Source organism: Microcaecilia unicolor, chromosome 4, assembly GCF_901765095.1.
Source record: "Microcaecilia unicolor chromosome 4, aMicUni1.1, whole genome shotgun sequence".
Lineage (NCBI taxonomy): Eukaryota > Metazoa > Chordata > Amphibia > Gymnophiona > Siphonopidae > Microcaecilia > Microcaecilia unicolor.
Genome location: NC_044034.1, coordinates 29,607,896 through 29,634,491, shown reverse-complemented (window position 1 = coordinate 29,634,491; position 26,596 = coordinate 29,607,896). Strand labels below are relative to the sequence as shown.

Sequence of the window (26,596 nt, the reverse complement as noted above, 5' to 3'; positions counted from 1 at the left end):
ATAATTAGTGGGGAGGCGTCTTTAAATGACATATGTGGTATTAAGGGGGAAGGAAAGAACTCAGAAAGACTTGTATTGAATTGAACTGTAATGCTGTGTTTGAAAAAGGTTTTCAGACTCTTTCAAATGAGTTAAAAGGTGGTGTAGCTTGAAAGGCTAATTAGCTTTGTGTCGTTGTGTAGAGGGAGAACAGGGGCACCGGCTCACTGCAGGTCTCAACTAAATCACTTACAGTGGAGTTTCCACAACCGAGGAGACAGGTGGTTCATCGTTGTCTGTAGTAGCATTTGTTTTTAATTGATTTTAATCGGGAGACCTTTCGCTACATCCTGAGAGTAGAAAACACTCTATTACTGATCATGCGATTGCTCACTCCTCATAGCCCCAAAAATCTGCAGGTAGCGTCTCACTTTTGCACGGCCGCACTAATGTGAAAGCAGACCACATACCGCTGTCAAGATATCTACTCGTCTGTTACTTCATTTCTGTCATCTTCTATTCCCAGTTCTTTTCGGGGTGAGGGAGAAGGGATTAGTGAAAGAAAATCTGTACGCATGTATACTCCCGAAGAATCATGATGTGCTTATTAACTCTTATGCAGAAGGGCCATGTATACACTTTCAAACTCATTGTTTTACAGCTCTTTCAGAAATGAATAAGACAGAGGATACAAAACTTAACAGGGGAGTCACTTCCGATTCAGGGCATCCTTATCCCACTTCTGGTGATTGATGGTATTATCTTAAAAAACCCACCACCACCACCATCATTAGGTTGCCCAAATCCTCCACCTCTCCAAAAAGAATTCTAGAACTTCCCGCCCCAAATCATGAGACTCAAACCCCCTGGCAAGCCCCTCCCATCCATCCATCCATCCCCAAACCAAACCTCCCTGCCACCCCGGCCCACCGAGATCCCCGTTTACCTCTGGGACTTACTGGATGCAAGGCCTAATGGTCCGTTGGCAAATAATGGAAATAGATGGAGCTGGGCCATTTGGGGGGGGGGGGGGTTGCTCCAACTTATTACCACTTGATCATAGGGTCTTGCCGCCAGGTAAGCCTTGGAGATAGATGGGGGATTGAGGGATGGAGAAGGTTGGTTTGAGATCAGGTAGCAGGAGCTGTACATAGTGGGAGGGGCTTGCCAGGGAAGGTTTACACTTGGGATGGGGATTCTGGAGTTGTGATGGGGGGGGGGGATTTGGAGGAATATTTTCTTCACTCAATGTGTAATTAAACGCTGGACTTCGTTGCCAGAGAATGTATTAAAAGCAGTTAGCTTAGCGGGTTTAAAAAAAAGGTTTGGCTGGCTTCCTAAAGGAAAAGTCCATAGACCATTATTAAAATGGACTTGGGGAAAATCCACTGCTTATTTCTAGGATGAGCAGCATAAAATGTATTGTACTTTTTTGAGATCTTGCCAGGTACTTGTGACCTGGATTGTCCAGGATGCTGGGCTTGATAGACCTTCGGCCTTTCCCAGTATGGCAATACCTATGTACTTATACTATATAGAATAGCAAATAGCCAGATGCGCTCACAAATATTAATGAGTGCCAATTATTATCAATAATTGATTGTTAGCACCCAGTTATTGATGTCATTGAGCTTGTTAAGCATTTGCCCCCGGATTCTATATAGCACGGCTTATGTTGGATGTGCAAATCCAGTCATATTCTGGATTTATGCATGCAACTTAATCAGTTAACAAGCCAGTCAGCACCGATAATTGCCATAAACATAAAAGAATCCTGTTCAGTAGGAATGGATCCTAAGGAGCTTAGCCGAGATTGGGTGGCAGAGCGGCGGGAGGCGGGAGGCGGGGATGGTGCTGGGCAGACTTATACGGTCTGTGCCAGAGCCGGTGGTGGGAGGCGGGACTGGTGGTTGGGAGGCGGGGATAATGCTGGGCAGACTTATATGGTCTGTGCCAGAACCGGTAGTGGGAGGCGGGGCTGGTGGTTGGGAGGGGGGATAGTGCGGGGCAGACTTATACGGTCTGTGCCCTGAAAAGGACAGGTACAAATCAAAGTAGGGTATACACAAAAAGTAGCACATATGAGTTTATCTTGTTGGGCAGACAGGATGGACCGTGCAGGTCTTTTTCTGCCGTCATCTACTATGTTACTATGTTAATTAGGAAGCAATTACTGACACTAATTGGCATTAATTAAAATTTACATGCAGAACTGTCTAATCGTATTCTGTAAAGTGATACGTGTAATTTTCATGCACATAGTTGAAAAGTGGGCGTGGCCATGGTCGTTTCTAAAATCTATACGCATCATTATAGAATACATCCTGTCCGTGCCTAATTTAGTCGCGGGCATTTACACCAAGTTTTACTTGGCGTAAATACTCGTGACTAAATTTAGTCACGTGGAAACTGCTCAGCATATTCTATAAACTGCGCTGAAATTTAGGCTTACTCTATAAAGTACGCCTATATCTAGGCATATTTTGTATAATACGCCTAGTTGTATTTTTTTTCCGCACTGATTTTTTTAGATGTGATATTTAGAATCTAGCCCTTAATTTGTATTTGCATCTTGGCACACGCAGAAATGTTGGCGCACACATCTGGGTTCCATATGTAGAATCTAGGGGAAACTGAACAGAACTGGGTGACTATCCTTATTTTCGAAGGAGAAGAGAGCCATCTTCCGACACAAATCGGGAGATGGGCGTCCTTCTCCTAAGGTCACCCAAATCCTAAACTGCTTTCCGTCGCGGGGACGACCAAAGTTCAAGGGGGCGTGTCGGCAGTGTACAGAAGGCGGGATGGGGGCGTGGTTAAGAAATGGGCGTCCTCGGCCGATAATGGAAAAAAGAAGGGCGTTCCTGATGAGCATTTGGCCAACTTTACTTGGTCCATTTTTTTTCATGATCAAGCATCAAAAAGGTGCCTGAACTGACCAGATGACCACCGGAGGAAATTGGGGATGACCTCCCCTGACTTCCCCAGTGGTCATTAACCATCTCCCACCCGAAAAAACAACTTCAAAAAGTTCTGTCTTTTTTTTTTTAGAGTATGTCCTTCGTTATGCCTTTGTCCCTGTGACGGCAGTTGAGGATGTCCAAAATGTGGATGTTTCTGTGAGAAGGATGTCCATGCCTTTGCTATGCCTCTGACACCCTTTTTATTGTTTATTTGGATTTTGGATCAAAAGTAGCAGCAGTGGAATTTGAACTGGCCACCTCTGGATTACAAGACTAGTGCTCTAAACACTAGGCCACTCCTCCACTCCAGTCCCTTGAAATTTGGCCATCCCTGTGATGGGGGGCAGTATGCAGGTCCCTGGGGGGGAGAGATATGTGTGTGTCAGTGGAGGCATAACGAAGGCGTGGATGTCCTCCTTTCAAACATTTTGGATGTCCTCAACCCCCCCCCCCCCCCCACAGGGTTAGCCAAATTTCAAGGGAGTGGTAGAGAATGGAGGAGTGGCAGAGTGGTTAGCACACTGGTCTTGCAATCTAGTGGTGGCCGGATCAAATCCCACTGGTGCTACTTGTGATCCAAAATCCAAATAAATAAAAGGGGGTGTCAGAGGCATAACAGGCATGGATGTCCTTCTCACGAACATACACATTTTGGACGTCCTCACTTTCCCTCCTTAGGAAGGAAATCGTATGCAAATGAGCTAACAGCAAGCAGCTCATTTGCATGCAGTTTCCTTCATGCATGCCCGTTCCTTTCCCGATCAGAAAGGGAAGGGCTTTTTCCATTCTGTTAGGGACCAGTGCACTACAATGCTGGCTCCTCCCACGACCAAATGGCTTGGATTTGGTCGTTTCTGAGATGGGCGTCCTCGCTTTCCATTATCGCCGAAAACCGGGGACGACCATCTCTAAGGTTGACCTAAATTTCATGATTTGGGCGTCCCCGACCGTATTATCGAAACAAGATGGACGTCCATCTTGTTTTGATAATACGGGTTGCCCCGCCCCTTTACAGGGCCATCCTTAGAGATGGGCGCCCCGTTCGATTATCCCCCTCTATGGGTATGTTAATGGAGCCGAAACAGAGACTGCGATGACAGGTGAGGCCCAGCTGCTCTGCTCCTTTCTAGCACAAATAAATCTGTCGAATCGAGGGCAAGCGGTTGTAACAAGTGCTGCAGAAGGTGAGGAATCAAGAGGCTGAAACAAGAGAAATCATTTCTTCTTCTTCCAAGCACTTTTCTGTGTCATTTTTTATTTATTTTTAATTCGATAACACATTAACTGAAAGAAAGTGGCACTTTATAGATTTTTTTTCAACTGTCTTGTACTGAATTCTATTACAATGGATCCCTTGATATAGTGAACGTGGTAACATTGTAAATGCCGACAAATAAAGACCAAATTGACCCATTCAGTCTGCCTAGCAGTGATTGTGTAGGTTGGGCAGATATGTGTACAAAGTGCCATACAGAAGCAAAAACCAGAGCCCTCAGTGTCCCACAATTCACCTACTGTAGTGGAGGAGTGGCCTAGTGGTTAGAGTGGACTTTGGTCCTGGGGAACTGGGTTCAATTCCACTGCAGGCACAGGCAGCTCCTTATGACTCTGGGCAAGTCATTAACCCTCCATTGCCCCATGTAAGCCGCATTGAGCCTGCCATGAGTGGGAAAGTGTGGGGTACAAATGTAATAAAAATAAAATAGATACTATTGGAGATTCTACATGGAATGTTGCTACTATTGAGATTCTGTTGCTACTATTGGAGATTCTACATGGAATGTTGCTATTCCACTAGCAACATTCCATGTAGAAGGCTGCGCGGCCACATTGGTGTGACTCTGGGCAAGTCACTTAACCCTCCATTGCCCCGTGTAAGCCGCATTGAGCCTGCCATGAGTGGGAAAGCGCGGGGTACAAATTTAACAAAAATAAAATAGATACTATTGGAGATTCTACATGGAATGTTGCTACTATTGGAGATTCTACATGGAATGTTGCTATTCCACTAGCAACATTCCATGTAGAAGGCTGCGCAGGCTTCTGTTTCTGTGAGTCTGATGTCCTGCACGTATTGTGCAGGACATCAGACTCGCAGAAGCCTGTGCGGCCACATTGGTGATCTGCAAGGGCCGACCTCTACATGCTAGTGGAATAACATTCCATGTAGAATCTCAAATAGTAGCAACAGTGGAGGAGTGGTCTAATGGTTAGGGTGGTGGACTTTGGTCCTGGGGAACTGAGGAACTGAGTTTGATTCCCCCTTCAGCACAGGCAGCTCCTTGTGACTCTGGGCAAGTCACTTAACCCTCCAATGCCCCATGTAAGCCGCATTGAGCCTGCCATGAGTGGGAAAGCGCGGGATACAAAAAAAAAAAAGTAGTACTGTGCCTTTTTAGGAGTGCAGGTGATTTCAGTGACATTTCCTTGCTTGTACTGGTTTTACGGTTGCAACTGCCTCCTCCTGCAAAATTGCCCTCCAGCACTGTGTTGCTGTTTAGGCTGATAACAGGGTGATAACTGCCTTTCTCTGCAGATTATTTCAGTGTTTCATGTCTGTCCGGTTGCCACCGGGCATCCCCTGCGCCAATGCTGTGCTTTTCAAAATTCCGCTCTGTTTTATTTGTCTCAAACAGCTGCTCTGCGAGGGCTCTCCATATCTTTGCATCTTGAGTTTTATACATGTATTTTTAAGGCATCAGAAATGCATAGATTTGTGAATAATTATTGGACAGGATCGCTTATTTTTCAAGAATTATTCAACACGTGCTTAAAGGTGCCACAGTGTCTCTTCAGGCCAATATTTATTTATTTATTTATTGCATTTGTATCCCACCTCTTTGCAGGCTCAAAGTGGCTTACAATACATCATGAGTAGTGGAAAAGTGTTAGTATCATAAACATTTAGTATTGCATGATCTTGTTAGTATGATGATAAAAACAAAGTAGTAATATTCAAGCAGATTTTAAGAAACAGTTCTGAGATTAAATAGGCGAGTTGTGTAGTGTAGGTTCACTTGGGTTGGTCTTCTTGGTATGCTCTTTCAAAGAGATGGGTCTTCAGTAGTATGCGGACATTCGTTCTTTCGTAGGTCGATTTCAAGTTGCGCGGCAGTGCGTTCCATAACTGTGTGCTCAAATAGGTGAAGTTTGACGCGTGCATTAGTTTGTATTTCATTCCTTTACCACTGGGGAACTGCAGATCGAGGAATGTGCGGGATGATCTTCTGGCATTCCTAGGTGGTAGGTCTATTAGGTCAGACATGTAAGCTGGTGCGTCTCCATGGATAATTTTGTGAACTAGTGAACATATTTTGAACGTGATGCGTTCCTTAAGTGGAAGCCTGTGTAATTTTTCTCCTAGGGGCTTGGCACTTTCAAATTTAAGTTTGCCAAATATGAGTCTAGCTGCAGTGTTCTGGGCTGTCTGAAGTTTCTTGATTATTTATTCTTTGCAGCCGGCATATAGTGCGTTGCAATAATCAAGATGACTAAGCACCAATGATTGTACCAAGTGGGGGGGGGGGGGATTAAGGGCGTGACTTCCCCTAATCCCTCCAGTAAAACGCTGCACAAAACGAGCACCTTTATATAACCCAAGGAGATTGGATTTGACAGGAGATGGCGTAGCATCAAAAAGGTCCCCCCCCCCCCCCCCAGCAACTGCCATCTTAGTACACTCAAAACAAAGTAAACCACTCTGGTCTGTGATGGTCATGATTTTCTGTAGGATGTCTCCAGTATCTCCCCTTGGCCCCTCCTGTGCCATCCTGCATGTGCTGGGACAGTCTGGGGTGTCCTGCCATTCCTACCCCAGGACGCCTGTGCATCCACCTGGTCTGATCATCCATCTCAAAGAACCTCCCAAGTCTTTTTCAGCTTCCTTGAAGTAAGCTCTTATTTAATTTAAGTAAACAAAGGGCCGGTTTTTAAATCTGCTACTGCCGCTACAGCAAGAAGCCAGAAGAATCCTCAGGAGTCTGCAAATGAAAGAAAGAGCAAGAAGAAGAAGCAGGAACAGCTCTACACCGGCTGCTGCTGGAATCAAAGCCGGGCCACATCCAGAGAAAGACAGAGAGGGAGGGCTGCTTTTTGCTGTTTTCCTTCCCCCATGCGCAGCTCTTTTCCACAACAGATCGGCTCTTATTAAAAACTAGTAAAAAAGGCCCGTTTCCAAAATCAATGAAAAGGGCGCTAGCATGTGGCTTTTTTTGTGTGTGTATGTGTCACAGAGTTATTGTGGTGTGTGTGAGGGTGTGAGGTGCGGTGTGTGTGCAGGTTGTTGATGTGTGTCTTCTTTTGTTTTGTTTTGTTTTTTTGCTTGGGGGTTGGGGGATATGCTGTGCTGTCCTTGGTCGCTGTTTGCTGCTGCCTGGGTCGCGGGTAATCCTTCCAGCTGGGCCGCAGCTTGTCCTGTTTGCCCACGTCCCAGATGGTGACGGGCACGTTGTTTTCCGGCTCCTCTGACTCCATGTCAAGCGATCCCAAATATAGTCTGTGCTATAGGCCCTCTAGCACTCTTCAGTACTGGCATTAGGCATTTAACAATTTCTCCCCCCCCCCCCTCCCGGTCTATTTTTGCACATACCCACAGCAGGAATATTCTTCTCTCGTTCTAGCGGTGGTTCTGTGCTCTCCGTGCTGCACAGATAATGAGCCATTCTGCTGGGGAATGCTCCTCCCTTATTGTCACGTAGTTTCCTCTGATTGGTCCGTCTTACGTTGCCTAGTGTTGCCTGGGAACAGTGTTGTGATGGTCCTTTGTGTTTCAGAATGTTGAGGGTGTGTTTTTTCGGATTGGTCCGTCATGCGAGGGCGGGGCAGAGACACATGGTCAGTGTTGTGGCTTCACCACCATGAATCCATGAACCCTTCAGGGAGTGACTGAGTGACTTCAGAACGTTGTCTTCAGAATGTTGAGGGTGAGTTTTATTATAGTAGATAACAAAATAACTGAAGTAAAGGTGCCGTCTGCGCTTGCAGCCCGTACAAAGACAGGAGAAGCTGCTATTCAGAACGATGCAATGCAAACTTCCTTGGGGCTGCAAAGCACTAGGTGGTGAGAGCTACTGGATGGACTCCGACACACACTGCAGTTTTCACCGCTGCCGGACTGCAGCTCCTGGGCCGGAATGATACAAGCACCTATTTAGAAGTGAAGAGTCTGAGTCACGTGGCTCTTGTTTCTTCCTGGACATTGTTCATGCAGAAACTTCCCTGCTCTTACCTGCACAGTCATAGCCCGCCCAGGAGCTCCAGCATAAGCAGCAGCAACAGTGTGCGTAAAGCAACGGCAAGTATGGGACAGCATAGGGGCATGCAGCCTCCTGGGTCCCAGCAACCCGGAGCTAGAAGAGCAGTGAACCAGGGCAACTGCCTGCTAACCTACAGTGACAGGCCAGGACCATCACTGGCTAACTGAGAGTGAGAGATGCAGCAAACCACCGACAACCACCAGCTAAATCAAGGAAGTTTAATCAGGACAGGAGCGTGCTTGGCCCATTATTATTATTATTATTTATTTATGTATTTATTTTATTGCATTTGTATCCCACATTTTCCCACCTTTTTGCGGGCTCAGTGTGGCTTACAATACATTATGAATGATGGAAATACAATTTGTTACAGTTCAGTTATGGATTACATTGTGAAGAGTTATATGAGACAAAATCAAATGTCGTTAAGGAATATAGCAATGGAAAAGAACAGTGAAACATTGGAAGGAAACAACGGGAAACTAAAGGGCAATATATAATAACATATTATATATATATAATATATTATAACAGTCTGTTAAGCGTTTGCTAATATTTTGGGTGACTCAATATGGCGCCAAGCTCCGCCTACTGGCTTCAGCAGTGTAGTCAGGTCTCCACCCCTCTACAGGGAGGAGAACGGTTAGCAGGCCTTGGCGGTATTTAAATAGAGCTGCACTCCGCTTTGCTTTGGTGACTTTCTGTTTATGAACTCAAAGTAAGGGTCTTTACGTAAAGTTCAGCGTCCAACAGGCTGGTCTCTCTGTTTAAGTCCAGACCCCTGTCTCCACATTCATATAGGCCCCTGCCTAATGCATCTTTAAACCCCAAACTCAGTATAGTGGCCTCTCTCTCTCTCTCTCTGGGTTTCCTCCCACCGCGCCAATCAGTCCATACAGTCCTCAGGAGGAATTCAGCCACTAGTAGGTTGGAGAAAAACCCAATGGGTATCAGTTCATTTCTCCCCCTTTTCCAAAGTTCAGAGCAAAACACAAAAACTTCATAACAACCCCGCATTCACTTACGCGACCCCTCAGCTCGCAGCTCCAACCCCAGAGTCCACTGATATTTATCTCCACGGGGCAGTGCTCTTGCTTTTAGCTTCAACCAGAGTTCATTTGTATATAAACAGTTCTACTGCTTTCGTCTTCAACCCCTTATTCCTTCACCCTCCTCGTGTATTAGCAGAGGGTGAAGGGACCCCCCTCCCATATCTATACCAGCACCAACTCCTGGTATCCTCCCACATGTGTCAAGGTTGAGCCTTCTGTCTGGTTCCTTTCTCATAAGCACATAAGCACTGCCACGCTGGGAAAAGACCAAAGGTCCATCAAGCCCAGCACTCCGTCTCCGACAGCGGCCAGTACAGGCCCCAGGTTTCTCCTTCCCCAGAAACCTTCTCCCTCTCTGCACCCAGCTAGAGAGCAAGGCTGCTATGAGCCCCTTCAATTGTTCCCCTTTCACCTTGGCCAGAGCAGAGACATCCATAGGTTCCTGATCCACAGTTGCCTCCTAAAGAATCCCCTGTCCTCCCTCTAAGGGTTGCCAGTCCATGGGTTCCTCCTCCTGTCTCTCCCCCAGCTGCATCATATCCCCCTGATTAGACCTCCCCAGCCAATCACCCTCCTCCCCCTTGGGAGCCTGGGAATTGTGGAGCTGTGCATTCCCCTTTGCCAGATCAGGTGCTCTATCTAGGGGCTGCTGGGAACTATAGTCCTCCTGCCATTCAGAGGAAGGGGAAAAACTGCCCTTCTCGAGAGGGGAGGACAATCTATGCTGGGGCCTCTGGGACCTGTAGTCTCCTGGGATTTCCGGGTAAGGTTTACCTTCCCGGCCTTTTTCCCTACAGACCTTCCTGCCCCTTCTCCTGGGCTCCTCACACCAGGTAATGGGCCAAGTACACACCTGCCGTCTCCTGTCCCTTTAAACCTCCTTGATATAACCTAGACATTTCCAGGAGCAGTTGCAAATCCCAACGATGATCTTTTGAACATAAACATGTATTCACCTTCTGAAATAGTAACATAGTAGATGATGACAGAGAAAGACCTGTACAGTCCATCCAGTCTGCCTAACAAGATAAACTCATATGTGCTACTTTATATGTATACCTGACCTTGATTTGTATCTGCCATTTTCAGGGCACAGACTGTAGAAGTCTGCCCAGTACTAGCCCCGCCACCCAATCTCTGCTAAGCTTCTGAGGATCCATTCCTTCTGAACAGGATTCCTTTATGTTTATCCCACGCATTTTTGAATTCCGTTACCGTTTTCATCTCCACCACCTCCCGTGGGAGGGCATTCCAAGCATCCACCACTCTCTCCGTGAAAAAATACTTCCTGACATTTTTTTCAGTCTGCCCCCCTTCAATCTCATTTCATGCCCTCTAATTCTGCCGCCTTCCCATCTCCGGAAAAGGTTTGTTTGCGGATTAATACCTTTCAAATATTTGAACGTCTGAATCATATCACCCCTGTTTCTCCTTTCCTCCAAGGTATTCATGTTCAGGTCAGCAAGTCTCTCCTCATACGTCTTGTAACGCAAATGGGGAATGTGTGTATATATTTGGTCCCAACCTAGTCCAACCCTGAATACACCGAGACCACAACCCCTTGCCATATGCACATATTCTAGCCTCCGGATTTAGGTGTATATGCTGTAGACACTTCTGAATGCCGTTTTATGGATGTGTAAATCGGCAGCCCGATTTGGCCACCAAACTTCCGTGCTGTAGGCGCGCTAGTGTTTTTAGCACGTGCTAATGATAGAGACACCCATCGTTAGCGCACGTTAAAATCACTAGCGTGCCTTAGTAAATAGGACTTTTAACCGGTAATGTAATGAATATTTATTTGTTACATTTGTATCCCACATTTTCCCACCTATTTGTAGTCTCAATGTGGCTTACATAGTACCGGAGAGGCCTTTGCAGGCTCCGGTGTGAACAAATACAGGGTGATGTGGTAAGATCAAGTTCATGTGGCACAGCCACATAAGGGAATCGGAGAACGGAAGAGTTGTGTTATGTCCATTTCGTGCTTTAGTTTGGTTGTGTTGCAGAGATTAGTCATTTAAGTTGGATCGGTAGAGTATGCCTTTTTAAACAGGTTGGTTTTTAGTGATTTCCGGAAGTTTAGGTGGTCGTACGTCGTTTTCAAGGCTTTTGGTAATGCGTTCTACAGTTGTGTGCTTATGTAGGAAAAACTAGATGCGTAAGTTGTTTTGTATTTAAGTCCGTTGCAGCTTGGGTAGTTCAGATTTAGATAAGTTCGTGTTGATTCGGATGTATTTCTAAGTCGATCAAGTCTGTCATGTAACTCTGGGCTTCTCCGTAGATGATTTTGTGAACCAGGGTGCAGATTTTGAAGGCGATGCGTTCTTTGATTGGGAGCCAATGTAGTTTTTCGCGGAGGGGTTTTGCACTTTCAAATCGCGTTTTATCAAATATATGCTTAGCTGCCGTGTTTTGAGCGGCCGGAAGTTTCTTTAAGGTTTGTTCTTTACATCCTGGATAAATATTCACAGATAGCCATTTATCTGCTAAGCACTAACCGGCAATATTCGCGGGAGATAGCTGGCTATGTCCTACTGAATATTGCCAGATAGCTGGTTAAGTGCCATTTAACCATCCAGGAGCCGTTCCTGAGAATCAATTAAGCCAGTTTTCTTTTGAACAAGTGCAGTTACTTATAGAGTCTGCACTACAGCTGTGCTGAAACTTTGTTACCAATAATATCTGAGATGTGCTGTTCCGCCTGAACATTCAGATACACAGCTCGATATTTAAAAGTATTTATCCAGGTGACAGCACCCGCTGCCTTGATAAATACCACTGACCGGTGCCAGTCAGTCAAGGGTCAAGGTTCAACTTTATATGATATATCAACAAATTGTCTAAGTGGTTAACAAAGTTAAATTAAAAAGATATATTAAAATTGAATTTTGAAAGGTAATAGGGATGCTAGGTTATTAATGTTTGAGTTATAAGGAAAGGGGGTCAGAAAGGGACTCATTATACCCTAATTTGAGACAAGATGACAGACATGCATAGATGAGGTGCCCTCCAGAGCCAGAAACCGGACCAGTTTTAATGAAAAACTAACAGGAAATGTCAGGTAGAAATACCGGCAGATAATGCCACCGAAAATCATTGCAGACTGCCCCATAACATTCTCTTTTTTTAACAGCCCTCTCCGCCCCACGGAATCCACCTTTGTTTTACAGTTCATACCCCCCCCACCCCGCACACACATATATAGCATATGCCTTTTTTTTTTCTTACAGCTCCATCCCTCCACCCCTCCACATTTTGTTTCAGCTGCCCCTGCACTCACCCATGAGGCAGGAGGAGATGCCTGGGAATACCTGTTCAGGGCAGGAGAGAACCCCACTCTTTCCTGCCCGCTGCCACTGCTCTGACTGCGCCACCCCTTTTTCCAAGTGGCCACCGAGACTTCCCGCGGCAGTCTCACGAGTTACCGATTGCAGTCTAGGCGGCCATTTTGAAAAAAGTGGCAACACCGGCCCAGAGGAGCAGCAGCAGGCAGGAAGTGTGAGTTCTTTTCTGCCCCCAACGAAGCCTCTAGACCACCAGGGCATATTCAGTAGGCTGGAGGGGGGGATGGCGGGATGATCAAGTCTCGGGGGGGGGGGGAGCAGGTGCGGGATGACCAAGGCTCAGGGGCTGATGGGACGACCAAGATCAGGGAAGGGGGTTGCGGTGACAGCGGGACGACAGTGTGGTGTGGGGGAGCTGGGGAGCCAAGCAAGCTTTGGGCTAGGAGGCCGGTTGGAGCGCAGATTCTGCACAAACTTATGGAATTCTGCACACAAATTTTGCACTCCACAGTTGCTTAGAATTCCAGCAGGAGTAAGAAGGGTTTCTCAGGTGCAGAACACTGTAAGTTCTAAACAAAGCGCATTTGCCTGAAGCTGCAGACTTAAAGGACTGTGTGTTCATAGATAGGGTTACCATATTTGCCCTAAGGAAAAGAGGACACATGCCATGCCCCCTACCACACCCCCCGCCCCACTCCCCTGTCACTTTGACCTCCCCCCAAAAGAAGCCAGTTTCCCTCTCTACCCCCCCCCCCCCATATTTACCCCTCCTCAATTTTCCAGCCTCCTTCCACCGACATGACTCCATTCATTCACAACCCCTCCCTCCTTTACCTTATTGTAGTGTAGTCTAGGACCCCTTTGGGGCAAGAAAGAGCCCCCCTCATTCCCTGCCCGGCGCGGCTGCAGACTGTCTTGCTCCCGGCGCAGCTTCAAATGGCTGCCGAGAGTTCACGCAATGAACTTGCAAGACTTCTGCGGAAGTCTCGTGGAGGCCGCCGGGCAGGAAAGAGGGGACTCTTTCCTGCCCAAAGAAGTCACTAGACCAGGGCACTACAATAAGGGGAGGAGGGGAAGTTAGGACACCCTGAGGCCCACCTGCCTGTTCGCCCACCAGCTTGCCCGGTTGGTCCGCAAATCCCGGCCGCGTCCTCAAAAAGAGGACATGTCCGGGTAAAAACGGACGTATGGTAACCCTGTTCACAGAAAAACTGTGAAACCGGGCTCTCTTGATATCACAGACTCTCTCTAGATTGTCTCTGTATTTGCAGGCTTGCGCTGTTGAAGACTGGTAGGGATAGGGCAGCAGATGTGAAACTGAAACATTTCAAACTGGCAGCAACTGGCTCAGAACTAACTGATAGCGGAATACAATGCACTAAATCAGACTGAGAATGAAAAGGAGGTTTCTGAAAAAGGGACCCATCGATTGTATCGACCTGAATGAAAGATGCAGAATGTCTTTATGTACACTCTCTGTGCCGAAAAAGCGTGAATGCAAACTGTAGCGTGAGCAGTGCAAAGTAGCAAAAAAACAGACCCCCCCCCCCCTCCGACACTCTGTTTTATATTGGTTATTCACACTTAGGGAGTCTACATAATTAAATGTAACTTTTGTAACCTTCCTCCCTCCTTTCCCCCTCTTCGGATTTGATTGCTTACAATAGCTTTAGACGTGTGATTGAATTGAAAAGCAGATCTTTGATCAGTCACTTCTTTTTGTAATCTACTTATTTGATTCGTATTGTCCGCTGCAAGAATTCTTTTCATTCTACTTAAGGCGAGGTAGTGAAGTGTGTCTGTATTTCTTTAACAATAACACTTTGGAAGTTTCCCCCCCCCCCCCCGTTCCTCCCTCCTGCTCCTTTTGCCCCCTCCCCCCACTCCTTTTTTCCCCTTCTCTCCCACAGAGATCTGTGCAGCGGACTGCGGCGGCCATGGGATCTGCGTCGGAGGCACCTGCCGCTGTGACGAGGGCTGGATGGGCTCTGCCTGTGATCAGCGGGCGTGTCACTCACGCTGCAGTGAGCATGGGGACATGCCGAGACGGCAAGTGTGAATGCAGCCCCGGCTGGAACGGCGAGCACTGCACCATTGGTAGGAAGAAAGCAAGCAGAAAAAAAAAGAAGAATTTAAAAAAGGGGGGGGGGGGCATGCTTAATTCAATATGTTTGACTCGGTGTAGCATGAGCTCCTTTGTTCTGGGATTTTGCTTCTGACATACATTTTTGCTGTGGTGGAAAACAGAAAATGTCCTTTCATTTGGTGACCAGATAAGACAAAATAGATCAGCTTGAATGAAAATAAGATCAGTAGGATATCAAGATAGGTTTTAATGTAGCAAAGAGCTGCCAGAGGTCCTGCTCGCCTTCAGCATAAACAGCAAACAGGAAAAACCTCCCCGTAGAAAGCCCAACCAAATAGGAGTAGAGGATGGCCGATAGACACTCCAACACAGGAAATGCTGCTTAGAATATTTTATTATTATTATTTATTGCATTTGCTACCCCCATTATCCCACCTTTTTGCAGGCTTCAATGTGGTTTACAGAGTGTTGTTATGATGATAGTCATTACAGGATTTTAAGTACAATCGCTGATAGGCTGAAGGTAAATGGATCTTAAGTAGCAATCATGATAGGCTGAATGATCTTAAGTACAATCGTAGTAGCCGAAGGTAAAATGGGGTTTTAGATGGAAAGGTGGTAGGTAAGGTAGTGTGAGAAGTGGGTTTTTTTTTTTTTAGTGCACATGAGTGTTGCACATGAGTGGTTTAAGGAATAATTTGTTCATGAGGATTGTTTTTGTAAGCTTTGTTGAAGAGATGTGTCTTCAAAGATTTGCGAAAGTTGGTTAGATTAGCCATGATTTTCATGTTTTATTCACTGCTTTGGGTAACGCAGCATGTTTGGACTTTTTCCTGAACGGAGTTCTTTGGACAGTCTCGTGACCCCGAGGCAGGCGTTTGATTGCGCTGAAACACGGGCCGTTGTCGGGTCTTCTCTACAAACATTGAATAAACGTCTTGTTAGCACCGTTTCCTGTGTTGGGGAGTGTCTGTCGGCCATCCTCTACTCCTGTTTTGGTTAGTTCTAGGTTCAGCCAGTTTTCTTATAGACTGGTTGGTCATACAAATTTCTTCATTCCTTGCACTTTTTCTTCACAACCTGAGAATAAAATCAGATAACTTAAACAAGCAGTAAAGAAGCAACCTGCCATCCAAGAATATGTTCACACATTAGCTGTATCTCAAAAACTTTATTTTCCAGGAGGAGCTCTTGAAAGAGTGATTTGGACTCACTTATATATATGTAAGTTATTTTACTTTAACAGCAGTATAATAGGACCAAAAAGCACTATGTAACACTGAAACGGGACTGTTATTGTAGGGCAGACGTTGGCTGTGTGGTTCACAGTGTTTTCTAGCTGCAGTGGCATAACTATCTTAAAGAGAATTCCTCCAAATATAGTTTTGACAAATTATTCTTTCAGAGGCACAGGGGGTCTTTACAACCCGCTTAAGGTCTACGTGTGCCTAACGCACGCCAAAATGGAGTAACTGCTCGGCTACCGCATGGCTCTTGCGGTAATTACATTTTTGGCACGTGGCCGAAAAATAGTTTTTTATTTTCAGACACACACCAAGTGGCATTTGACACGCGTAGGGTCATTACCACCGGTTACCGCGTGAGACTTTACCGCTAGGTCAATGGCTGGCGGTAGGTCTCAGACCCAAATGGACACGCGGCAATTTCATTTGGCCGCACATCCATTTCGTTCAAAAATTTTAAATAAGGCGTTTTGTTTTTTTTTTACAGGTGCTCTGAAAAATTATTCTGCGCTGTGACCAAAACACACTCGTCTACACTACTGCAGGCCATTTTTCAACGCGCCACACAGAGCAATCACCTATAGCTGAAAGTACTAATAAAACCACATTACTGTACAAGGTATCTGGCAGTGGCGACGGGGAAGGGTTGGCGGCGGGAAGTGGGGTCGAAAGTGGCGGGGGGGGGGGTGTCGCGTGGCGGCAGGGGGTCAAACGTGGCGGCAGGAGGGGGGGGTCAAAAGTGACTGGGGGGTTGGCAGCTGGGGGAGGCGGGCTAAACTGTGCCCCCCACCTCAGGCTCTGGACCCCTCTCCCGCCAAGGTCTGACTATGCCCCTGCATACGTGTATATATACCCAGTTACACTGCTATTCTATAAAAGAAAAGCAAGCACATCCTTTCCTTAATACGTTCCTGTATATAGGTGCAGTGTTGAATTACCCCCCCAAGAGGGAAATTCTATAGCAAGTTGCCTACTAAAGACCACTGTTCCCATTGCTGACCGGTTAAATCACTTTGAATATCGGCCCCTAGTTTTCCTTATAGAATAGGCTTCAAATAAGCTCCTTCTTGGCAGCAAAATATAGTTTTATAGAATTGCCCTCTTAAAGGGCAAAAGCTCCCGCAGTTACATGCCCTTTATACTTACCCATGAAAGCGCCAGCAAGGCACTTCAATGCTGATCTAAAACAGCGCATCTACCATACATGGGTGGGGTTGCAACTTACGCACATAAGTTACAGAATACATTACATTAAGGTACTTACATTCTGCAGTTATCTGTACAATTCTGCGTGGATCACGAAAGAAGAAAAGTAGACCTTTACTAGGAAGCAACAGATTCCCCAATGCTACCTAAAATTGTATGTTTTTAGATTTATAAAAAAAACAATAAATATGCAAAAAAGGGTCTGGATGGCTTCCTAAAGGAAAAGTCCATAGACCATTATTAATTGACTTGGGGAAAATCCACTGCTTATTTCTGGGATAAGCAGTATAAAATGTTTTGTAGTTTTTGGGGATCTTGCCAGGTATTTGTGACCTGGATTGGCCACTGTTGGAAACTGGATGCTGGGCTCGATGGACCTTTGGTCTGTCCCGTGTGGCAATACTTATGTACTTACGTAACGGAAAACAACTTCAGATTTAAAAAAACAAAACACTCATTGACTAAGATATAGATAGAACAAACTTCTGAAAAAGGTATGTTTTCAATGCTTTCCTGAATTGCAAATAATTTCTTAATGTCCCGATAAAAACAGGTAATGCAATCCACACCAAAGTTGCTTCATAAGAAAAAAGGTAGGAAATGCAGTAGCATCTGATTACGAGAAAAATGGGAACTTCTGCCAGTTGGCAAATGATAAAATTCAACATATAAGATGGTGCATTACCATATACGTTCTAAAGAGTAATATATACAGTTTAAATTGGACTCGGGCCTTGTTAGGTGGCCAGTGACGTTTGAGAAAGAACGGAGATATTTATCATATTTATGAACTGTAAATATCAGTCTGACAGCAGCATTCTAGACTGTACGTAAACTTTTTCAAGAGATTTTGAATAGACAGCATACTGTAAATTACACACATCCCTGCCATATTTAGGTGCCCACAGTAACACCAGAACAAGGCGTTTTATTAAAACAAGAACCCAACCTGGCCACGTTTCGCCCAAAGGCTGCGTCAGGGGTAATTCTATAAGGGAATAATAACCAAACTTTCACCTAACAGCCGAAATCAAATTCCAAACATCAACACACTTTAGATTAGCTGTGTCTGCTCTTTATTTTGTACCTTTGCTGGGTTGTAGATTGCCCACCTCTTTTTGGTTCGCTGTGGCTGGTGTAACTGTGGCTGCGTAAATCAGGGCCGCCGAGGGGAGGGGGCAGGGGGGACAAAATTCCCCGGGCCCGGGCCTCCAAGGGGGGCCCGGTGCCGGCGCTGCAGTCCCGTGTTACCTGCCTGCCTCCTCGGCTCCGGGCCCCCCTGCATTCGAAGCGGCAGTCACCGATTGCCTCCCTTCGGGTCCTTCCCCTCCCTGTGGTCCGGCCCCTCGCGGAACCAGAAGTTACATCAGACGAGGGCGGGACACAGGAAGGAAGGCCAGAAGAGAGGCGATCTGCGACCTGCCGCTTTGATGCAGGGTGGGCCCGGAGCCTTGGAGGCAAGCAGGTGAGACCATGGATTGCAGCGACAGTGGGGCAGCAGGGGAAGTGATGAGGCGGGGTGGGGGGGGGAAGCGGAGGCGGGGCGATCTTGCCCTGGGCCCGGCCTATTCTCTCAGCGGCCGTGGCTTAAATATTAGGCTTGCTGATAACTGGGTTACGTTAGTATCTTGTACAGAACCTGGACAACCCAGATATTCTAGAATAAATAGTGGCCCTACTGAGTGGACTCGAAGTAATCTAAATGGAGGGCTCCCAGGGGCCCTTTACTAAGGCGCATAGGCGCCTACGCGTGTCCAATGTGCGCCAAATTGAAACTAACGCCTGGCTACCACGTGGTAATTCCATTTTTGAAGGGCGCCCAAGACACAGGCGAGCACTCTACCAAAACCCTCATCCACACCCTTGTCATCTCTCGTTTAGACTACTGCAATCTGCTTCTTGCTGGCCTCCCACTTAGTCACCTCTCCCCTCTCCAGTCGGTTCAAAACTCTGCTGCCCGTCTCATCTTCCGCCAGGGTCGCTTTACTCATACTACCCCTCTCCTCAAGTCCCTTCACTGGCTCCCTATCCGTTTTCCGCATCCTGTTCAAACTTCTTCTACTAACCTATAAATGTACTCACTCTGCTGCTCCCCAGTATCTCTCCACACTCATCCTTCCCTACACCCCTTCCCGTGCACTCCGCTCCATGGATAAATACTTCTTATCTGTTCCCTTCTCCACTACTGCCAACTCCAGACTTCGCACCTTCTGTCTCGCTGCACACCCTACGCCTGGAATAAACTTCCTGAGCCCCTACGTCTTGCCCCATCCTTGGCCACCTTTAAATCTAGACTGAAAGCCACCTCTTTAACATTGTTTTGACTCGTAACCACTCGCCTCCACCTACCCTCCTCTCCTCCTTCCTGTACACATTAATTGATTTGATTTGCTTACTTTATTTTTTGTCTATTAGATTGTAAGCTCTTTGAGCAGGACTGTCTTTCTTCTATGTTTGCGCAGCGCTGCGTATGCCTTGTAGCGCTATAGAAATGCTAAATAGTAGTAGTAGTAGACCGCGGTAGAAAATATTTTCTATTTTGTACGACGTGGCACTTATCCGGCAGTAATCGGCAGTGTACGTGCGCTGGCCTCTTACCGCCTGGTTAACGCGTCAGATCTTACTGCTAAATCAGCGGGTGGCGGTAAGGTCTCAGACCAAAATGGGTGCGCACTGCTTTAATTTTGCTGCACGTCCATTTTCGGCCACAAAAAAAAAATGGCCGTTTTCCAGGCGCACTGAAAAATGGACCTGCGCGTGTCTAAAACGCGCCTACACCAGCGCAGGACGCTTTTAGGCGCGCCTTAGTAAAAGGGCCCCTGAGTTACAGAATTGCTCCTTAAAGTTTGCTGCATTTCACTAACGTTGCATCAATCTTAGATTGTCTGCATCGGGTGATATGTACAACACAAATAAAAAGACAGCAGTGTTATGAGTGGAGCAGCCTGAGAATCTGGGGAACTGGGTTCAATTCCTGCTGCAGCCCCTTGTGACTCTGGGCAAGTTATTTACCCCTCCATTACCCCAGATACAAAATAAGTACCTGTATATAATATGTAACCCAGAAAGGCAGTATTTCAACTCCCATCCCCCTTTCCTCCTTTATGTAGACTGCTCCTCTAATGTGGGCAGCTTACCTGTAAACACGCTATCCCTCGGATTCTATATAGCATATTCTGGAGTTGTGCATGCAACTTAATTAACAAGCTAATTAGCAACAGTGGCCCTTGTGATAATTTCATTTTTGGCGTGCATCCCTTTCACGCACCCGAAAAGTATTTTTTAATTTTCTGGTGTGCGTCAGCTACGCGTGCCAAGTGGCATTTGGCGTGCGTAGGTCATTACCGCCCGGTTACCCCGTGAAACTTTACCGCCAGGTCAATGGCTGTCGGTAAGGTCTCAGACACAAAATGGATTGCACGACAATTTTGATTTTGCCACAACGTTCGTTTCGGCAAAAATTTTTTCAAAGGCCGTTTCTAAAGGCATGCTGAAAAATAGATTGGCGCGTGCCCAGAACGTGCGCCTACACTACCGCAAGCTATTTTTCAGTACACCTTAGTAAAAGGACCCCTTTGGATTTTGTGCGCACAGTTTTGTAGAATACCAACTTAGAGCAGTTACACACTTAACTGCCAATTAGTGCCAATTAGCATCAGTTTATTTATAGCCAATAATTGGTTGTTAATGCCATTTAGCAGCTAGTTAATCAAGTTAGGCACCTAAGTTTGCATGCACAGGTTTATAGGTTAGTGTTGCTGACTAAGTAAAAATAAGGGAGGTAAAATACTTTGGTTAAAATTATTGGATTTGTAGCGCTTCATGGTCTGATTGCTTTAATAACACAGCCCTCTGCTAGCAGCTTTATTGATATCCTAATTTCGACTCAAGCTCTTGTTTCTAAAGCTGGATGCATCTTCAAAAATTTCCGCTGATAAATTCAGAGAATGGGAAAAAAAAATGATTGGGCAAAGTTTATCAAGGAAAAATTGCATAGTGTGATAGAGAATGAAAACAATGAGCTTGTAACACTGTCACAGATGAAAGGACATTGACTTGGAATTGCATTAAATGTGTGATAAGCATTCCCCTTGCCCTGGTGTAATTTCCCCTGCCTGTTCTATTGAAATGCTGCTTCTTGTGTCCATGTCATTACCCAAACTGCTGAGAAATGCAATCCCTTTGCTGACATAATGCTTTGATAACATTGTCACGCATGCAGGTAATTGTTGAAAAACAGAGCTGATACAGTGAGGGGGAGCATTTCCATCCATTTTCCATAAGACTGGAAAGCTATCTTCCAAAGCATCAGTCTGGGCTTTCTTGTGTTACCAGATAACCGGGATCTTGTTGCATCAATTCTTGCTGATGCGGGAGCTTTTACAGATTAGACGGACAGAATGCTTCTCCTGTCCCGGGCTTTGGTAATTACAGTCGATGCACTTTCACACTGAAAAATGGATGCCGAAAGCTTGGGTTTATCAGTCTTGCTCAGAACGCGAGTGCTCCCAGACGAAATGATGAAACGCACACTTGGGATGGATTTGTTCGATAATACTGATTGATAGTAGAAATACAGTGTTCTTCTCGTTTTGTATCTGTGAAAAAAATGGGTGGTCCACTTGGCAAAAATAGATCAAAAACCCAAGCAGGCCAATAAGGGGCTTCTTTCTCCTCCTAGAACTAAAGAATTTTGGTTCATTTGCAACTCAGAAAGCAGGTACAGTGGGGGAAATAAGTATTTGATCCCTTGCTGATTTTGTAAGTTTGCCCACTGACAAAGACATGAGCAGCCCATAATTGAAGGGTAGGTTATTGGTAACAGTGAGAGATAGCACATCACAAATTAAATCCGGAAAATCACATTGTGGAAAGTATATGAATTTATTTGCATTCTGCAGAGGGAAATAAGTATTTGATCCCCCACCAACCAGTAAGAGATCTGGCCCCTACAGACCAGGTAGATGCTCCAAATCAACTCGTTACCTGCATGACAGACAGCTGTCGGCAATGGTCACCTGTATGAAAGACACCTGTCCACAGACTCAGTGAATCAGTCAGACTCTAACCTCTACAAAATGGCCAAGAGCAAGGAGCTGTCTAAGGATGTCAGGGACAAGATCATACACCTGCACAAGGCTGGAATGGGCTACAAAACCATCAGTAAAACGCTGGGCGAGAAGGAGACAACTGTTGGTGCCATAGTAAGAAAATGGAAGAAGTACAAAATGACTGTCAATCGACAAAGATCTGGGGCTCCACGCAAAATCTCACCTCGTGGGGTATCCTTGATCATGAGGAAGGTTAGAAATCAGCCTACAACTACAAGGGGGGAACTTGTCAATGATCTCAAGGCAGCTGGGACCACTGTCACCACGAAAACCATTGGTAACACATTACGACATAACGGATTGCAATCCTGCAGTGCCCGCAAGGTCCCCCTGCTCCGGAAGGCACATGTGACGGCCCATCTGAAGTTTGCCAGTGAACACCTGGATGATGCCGAGAGTGATTGGGAGAAGGTGCTGTGGTCAGATGAGACAAAAATTGAGCTCTTTGGCATGAACTCAACTCGCCGTGTTTGGAGGAAGAGAAATGCTGCCTATGACCCAAAGAACACCGTCCCCACTGTCAAGCATGGAGGGGGAAATGTTATGTTTTGGGGGTGTTTCTCTGCTAAGGGCACAGGACTACTTCACCGCATCAATGGGAGAATGGATGGGGCCATGTACCGTACAATTCTGAGTGACAACCTCCTTCCCTCCGCCAGGGCCCTTAAAATGGGTCGTGGCTGGGTCTTCCAGCACGACAATGACCCAAAACATACAGCCAAGGCAACAAAGGAGTGGCTCAGGAAGAAGCACATTAGGGTCATGGAGTGGCCTAGCCAGTCACCAGACCTTAATCCCATTGAAAACTTATGGAGGGAGCTGAAGCTGCGAGTTGCCAAGCGACAGCCCAGAACTCTTAATGATTTAGAGATGATCTGCAAAGAGTAGTGGACCAAAATTCCTCCTGACATGTGTGCAAACCTCATCATCAACTACAGAAGACATCAGACCGCTGTGCTTGCCAACAAGGGTTTTGCCACCAGTATTAGGTCTTGTTTGCCAGAGGGATCAAATACTTATTTCCCTCTGCAGAATGCAAATAAATTCATATACTTTCCACAATGTGATTTTCCGGATTTAATTTGTGATGTGCTATCTCTCACTGTTACCAATAACCTACCCTTCAATTATGGGCTGCTCATGTCTTTGTCAGTGGGCAAACTTACAAAATCAGCAAGGGATCAAATACTTATTTCCCCCACTGTATCTGAGGTTGGAATGAAATTTGAGATAATGTGCACTGGAAGGCATTGAGTTAAACCCTCATATTCTGTACAGAACATCCAAATTCCTGCACGGATTCCAGATCTACACATAAACTAATTAGTCGTTTAGGGCGCTAACAGTCAGTTATTGGAGTTAAAAAGCACTTCTTTGGCAGTAATTAGGAGTTACACATGGATCTGCCCTTTGCCCTATCCTATATAATATTTTGCACCTCCAATGTTCTACGTCTGGATGCCTGGGTTTGTCACCACTCATTGCCCCGCCCTCGCGTCAAAATGTAATGACGTCAGAGGGCGGAACAGTGAGAGGGAAGGGAAGCCAGCGCCTGCCAGCCAGAGAACGTTCAGGTACAAATCGAGGGGAGGAGAGAATCACAAGGGGAGGGCAGGGCAGAGGAGAATGGATGGGATTGGGATGGGAGGACAGTAGAGGAGAGAATCGCGGGGCATCGAGGGGATGGAGGGAGGGGAGGGCAGGGCAGAGGAGAATTGATGGACATGGATGGGATGGGAGGACAGTAGAGGAGAGAATCGAGGGGATGGAGGGAGGGGAGGGCAGGACAGAGGAGAATTGATGGATGGGATGGGAGGACAGTAGAGGAGAGAATCGAGGGGATAGAGGGAGGGGAGGGCAGGACAGAGGAGAATTGATGGATGGGATGGGAGGACAGTAGAGGAGAGAATCGAGGGGATGGAGGGAGGGGAGGGCAGGACAGAGGAGAATTGATGGATGGGATAGGGAGGACAGTAGAGGAGAGAATCGCGGGGCATCGAGGGGATGGAGGGAGGGGAGGGCAGGACAGAGGAGAATTGATGGATGGGATGGGAGGACAGTAGAGGAGAGAATCGCGGGGCATCGAGGGGATGGAGGGAGGGGAGGGCAGGGCAGAGGAGAATTGATGGACATGGATGGGATGGGAGGACAGTAGAGGAGAGAATCGAGGGGATGGAGGGAGGGGAGGGCAGGACAGAGGAGAATTGATGGATGGGATGGGAGGACAGTAGAGGAGAGAATCGCGGGGCATCGAGGGGGTGGAGGGAGGGCAGGGCAGAGGAGAATAGATGGACATGGATGGGATGGGAGGACAGTAGAGGAGAGAATCGAGGGGATGGGGGAGGGGAGGGCAGGACAGAGGAGAATTGATGGATGGGATGGGAGGACAGTAGAGGAGAGAATCGAGGGGATGGAGGGAGGGGAGGGCAGGACAGAGGAGAATTGATGGATGGGATGGGAGGACAGTAGAGGAGAGAATCGCGGGGCATCGAGGGGATGGAGGGAGGGGAGGGCAGGGCAGAGGAGAATTGATGGACATGGATGGATGGGAGGACAGTAGAGGAGAGAATCGAGGGGATGGAGGGAGGGGAGGGCAGGACAGAGGAGAATTGATGGATGGGATGGGAGGACAGTAGAGGAGAGAATCGCGGGACATCGAGGGGATGGAGGGAGGGGAGGGCAGGACAATTGATGGATGGGATGGGAGGACAGTAGAGGAGAGAATCGCGGGACACGGATGGGAGGGCAGAGAAGAGGAGTATCGCTGGACATGGAGGGGAGGGAAGAATCGCTGGACATGGAGGGGAGGGCAGGGGAGAGAGAACAAAAAAGCTTACTTGACAGCCTTCCTAGGGCCCGTTTCATTGTTGAGGAACGGGTATGGTTCCACTAATTCTGTAATATGCATGTCTAAATTTTATAGCGGCAGTTCCAAAGGGGTTGTGACTATGGCAAGGGCATGGGCGGGCCAGGTCATCTCCAGAATTTAGAATACCTGGATTTGCACACCTGCCATCAGCTGGGCGTCAGTATTTACACTGGCTTTTGGCAGGTGCAAATGCTTGTGCCCAAAGTTAGCCTCGAGATGCGCACTAACCTCCAGATTCTATATAGTGCGGCTTGAGTCGTATTCTGTATTGCGAGTGCAACTTAATTAACAAGCCAATCAGCACTGACAGTTATCAATTAACAGGTAATTATTGAACAATAATTGGTTTTAATTAGAATTTACATGCACAACTTGCTAAGTATGTTCTATAAAGTGATGCATGTAAATTATAATGCTTGCCTCCAAAAAGGGGGTGTGGCTCTGGGCGTGGAATAGGCAGATCGTGGGCATTACTGAAATTATGCACGCTGTTATAGAATACACCCACTCTGCACCTAACTTAGTTGGCCTGCATTTACACCAGGTTTTACTTGGTATAAATTCCCACGACTAGATTTAGTCACATGTACGAGCCCTAGGCGTATTCTATAAACCATGCTTAAAAGTTAGGTGCAGTTTATAGAATTCGCTTAGGCGTATTTTTTTACGGCGCCATATATACAGTCTAGCCCTAAGCTAGTATTCTATGAAGGATGCTTTGTGCAGAGTGCTGTTTACAGAATATGAGCTTAGTGCAGATCATAACGACGCCAAACTTTGGGTTCCATTTATTGAATGTGGTCCTATATGGGCTGGTCTGCTAGATTAAAGGTAAACCCTCTGCTGAAAATGAAGGATTTCCTTCCACCCCAATTCCAAATATGGCTGTAATTCTGGAACCCACAAATATGTGACGTCTGGGAAGCCAGCACTGGGATCATCAAGAACAGGGCAAAATACTAGGACTAGGGGGCATGCGATGAAGCAACAAAGTAGTAAATTTAAAACAAATCAGAGAAAATATTTCTTCATTCAACGTGTAATTAAACTCTGGAATTCGTTGCCAGAGAATGTAGTAAAAGCCGTTAGCATAGCGGGGTTTAAAAAAAGGTTTGGCTAGCTTCCTAAAAGAAAAGACCATATGGGGAAAATCCACTGCTTATTTCTAGGTTAAGCAGCGTAAAAGCTGTTTTACTGTTCTGAGATCTTGCCAGGTACTTGGGACATGGATTGGCCACTGTTGGAAACAGGATACTGGGCTAGGTGGACCTTCAGTCTGTCCCAGTATGGCAACACTTATATACTTATGTAGGGAGCAACCTGAAATACAGGCACGTTCAAGTAGGGGCTTTTCTCAATACAATTCTGCCTGTTATATTTTATTATATTAGTAAAATACTTCCTCTTCAAGTTTTATAGAGTAATGTTTAAACTTTTAACACCTCTGTCATAACGTTTTAGTGGGAACATAAACCGCTTTATGGAAGACACTAATATTTAATTTGACTAGCACGGTAATATATTTATGATTAAACTCGATGAGC

The 26,596-nt window shown here is 46.3% G+C and overlaps 1 protein-coding gene across 1 annotated transcript in view; it reads left to right on the top strand.

Annotated features, from left to right (window-relative positions):
* TENM4 (teneurin transmembrane protein 4) overlaps positions 1 to 26,596 on the top strand; it is a 1,172,733-nt gene that overhangs the window by 899,557 nt on the left and 246,580 nt on the right. Inside the window, 2 exon segments of the mRNA XM_030200091.1 lie at positions 14,447 to 14,568; positions 14,570 to 14,633. Of these exon segments, the coding sequence (XP_030055951.1) occupies positions 14,447 to 14,568; positions 14,570 to 14,633 (186 nt within the window).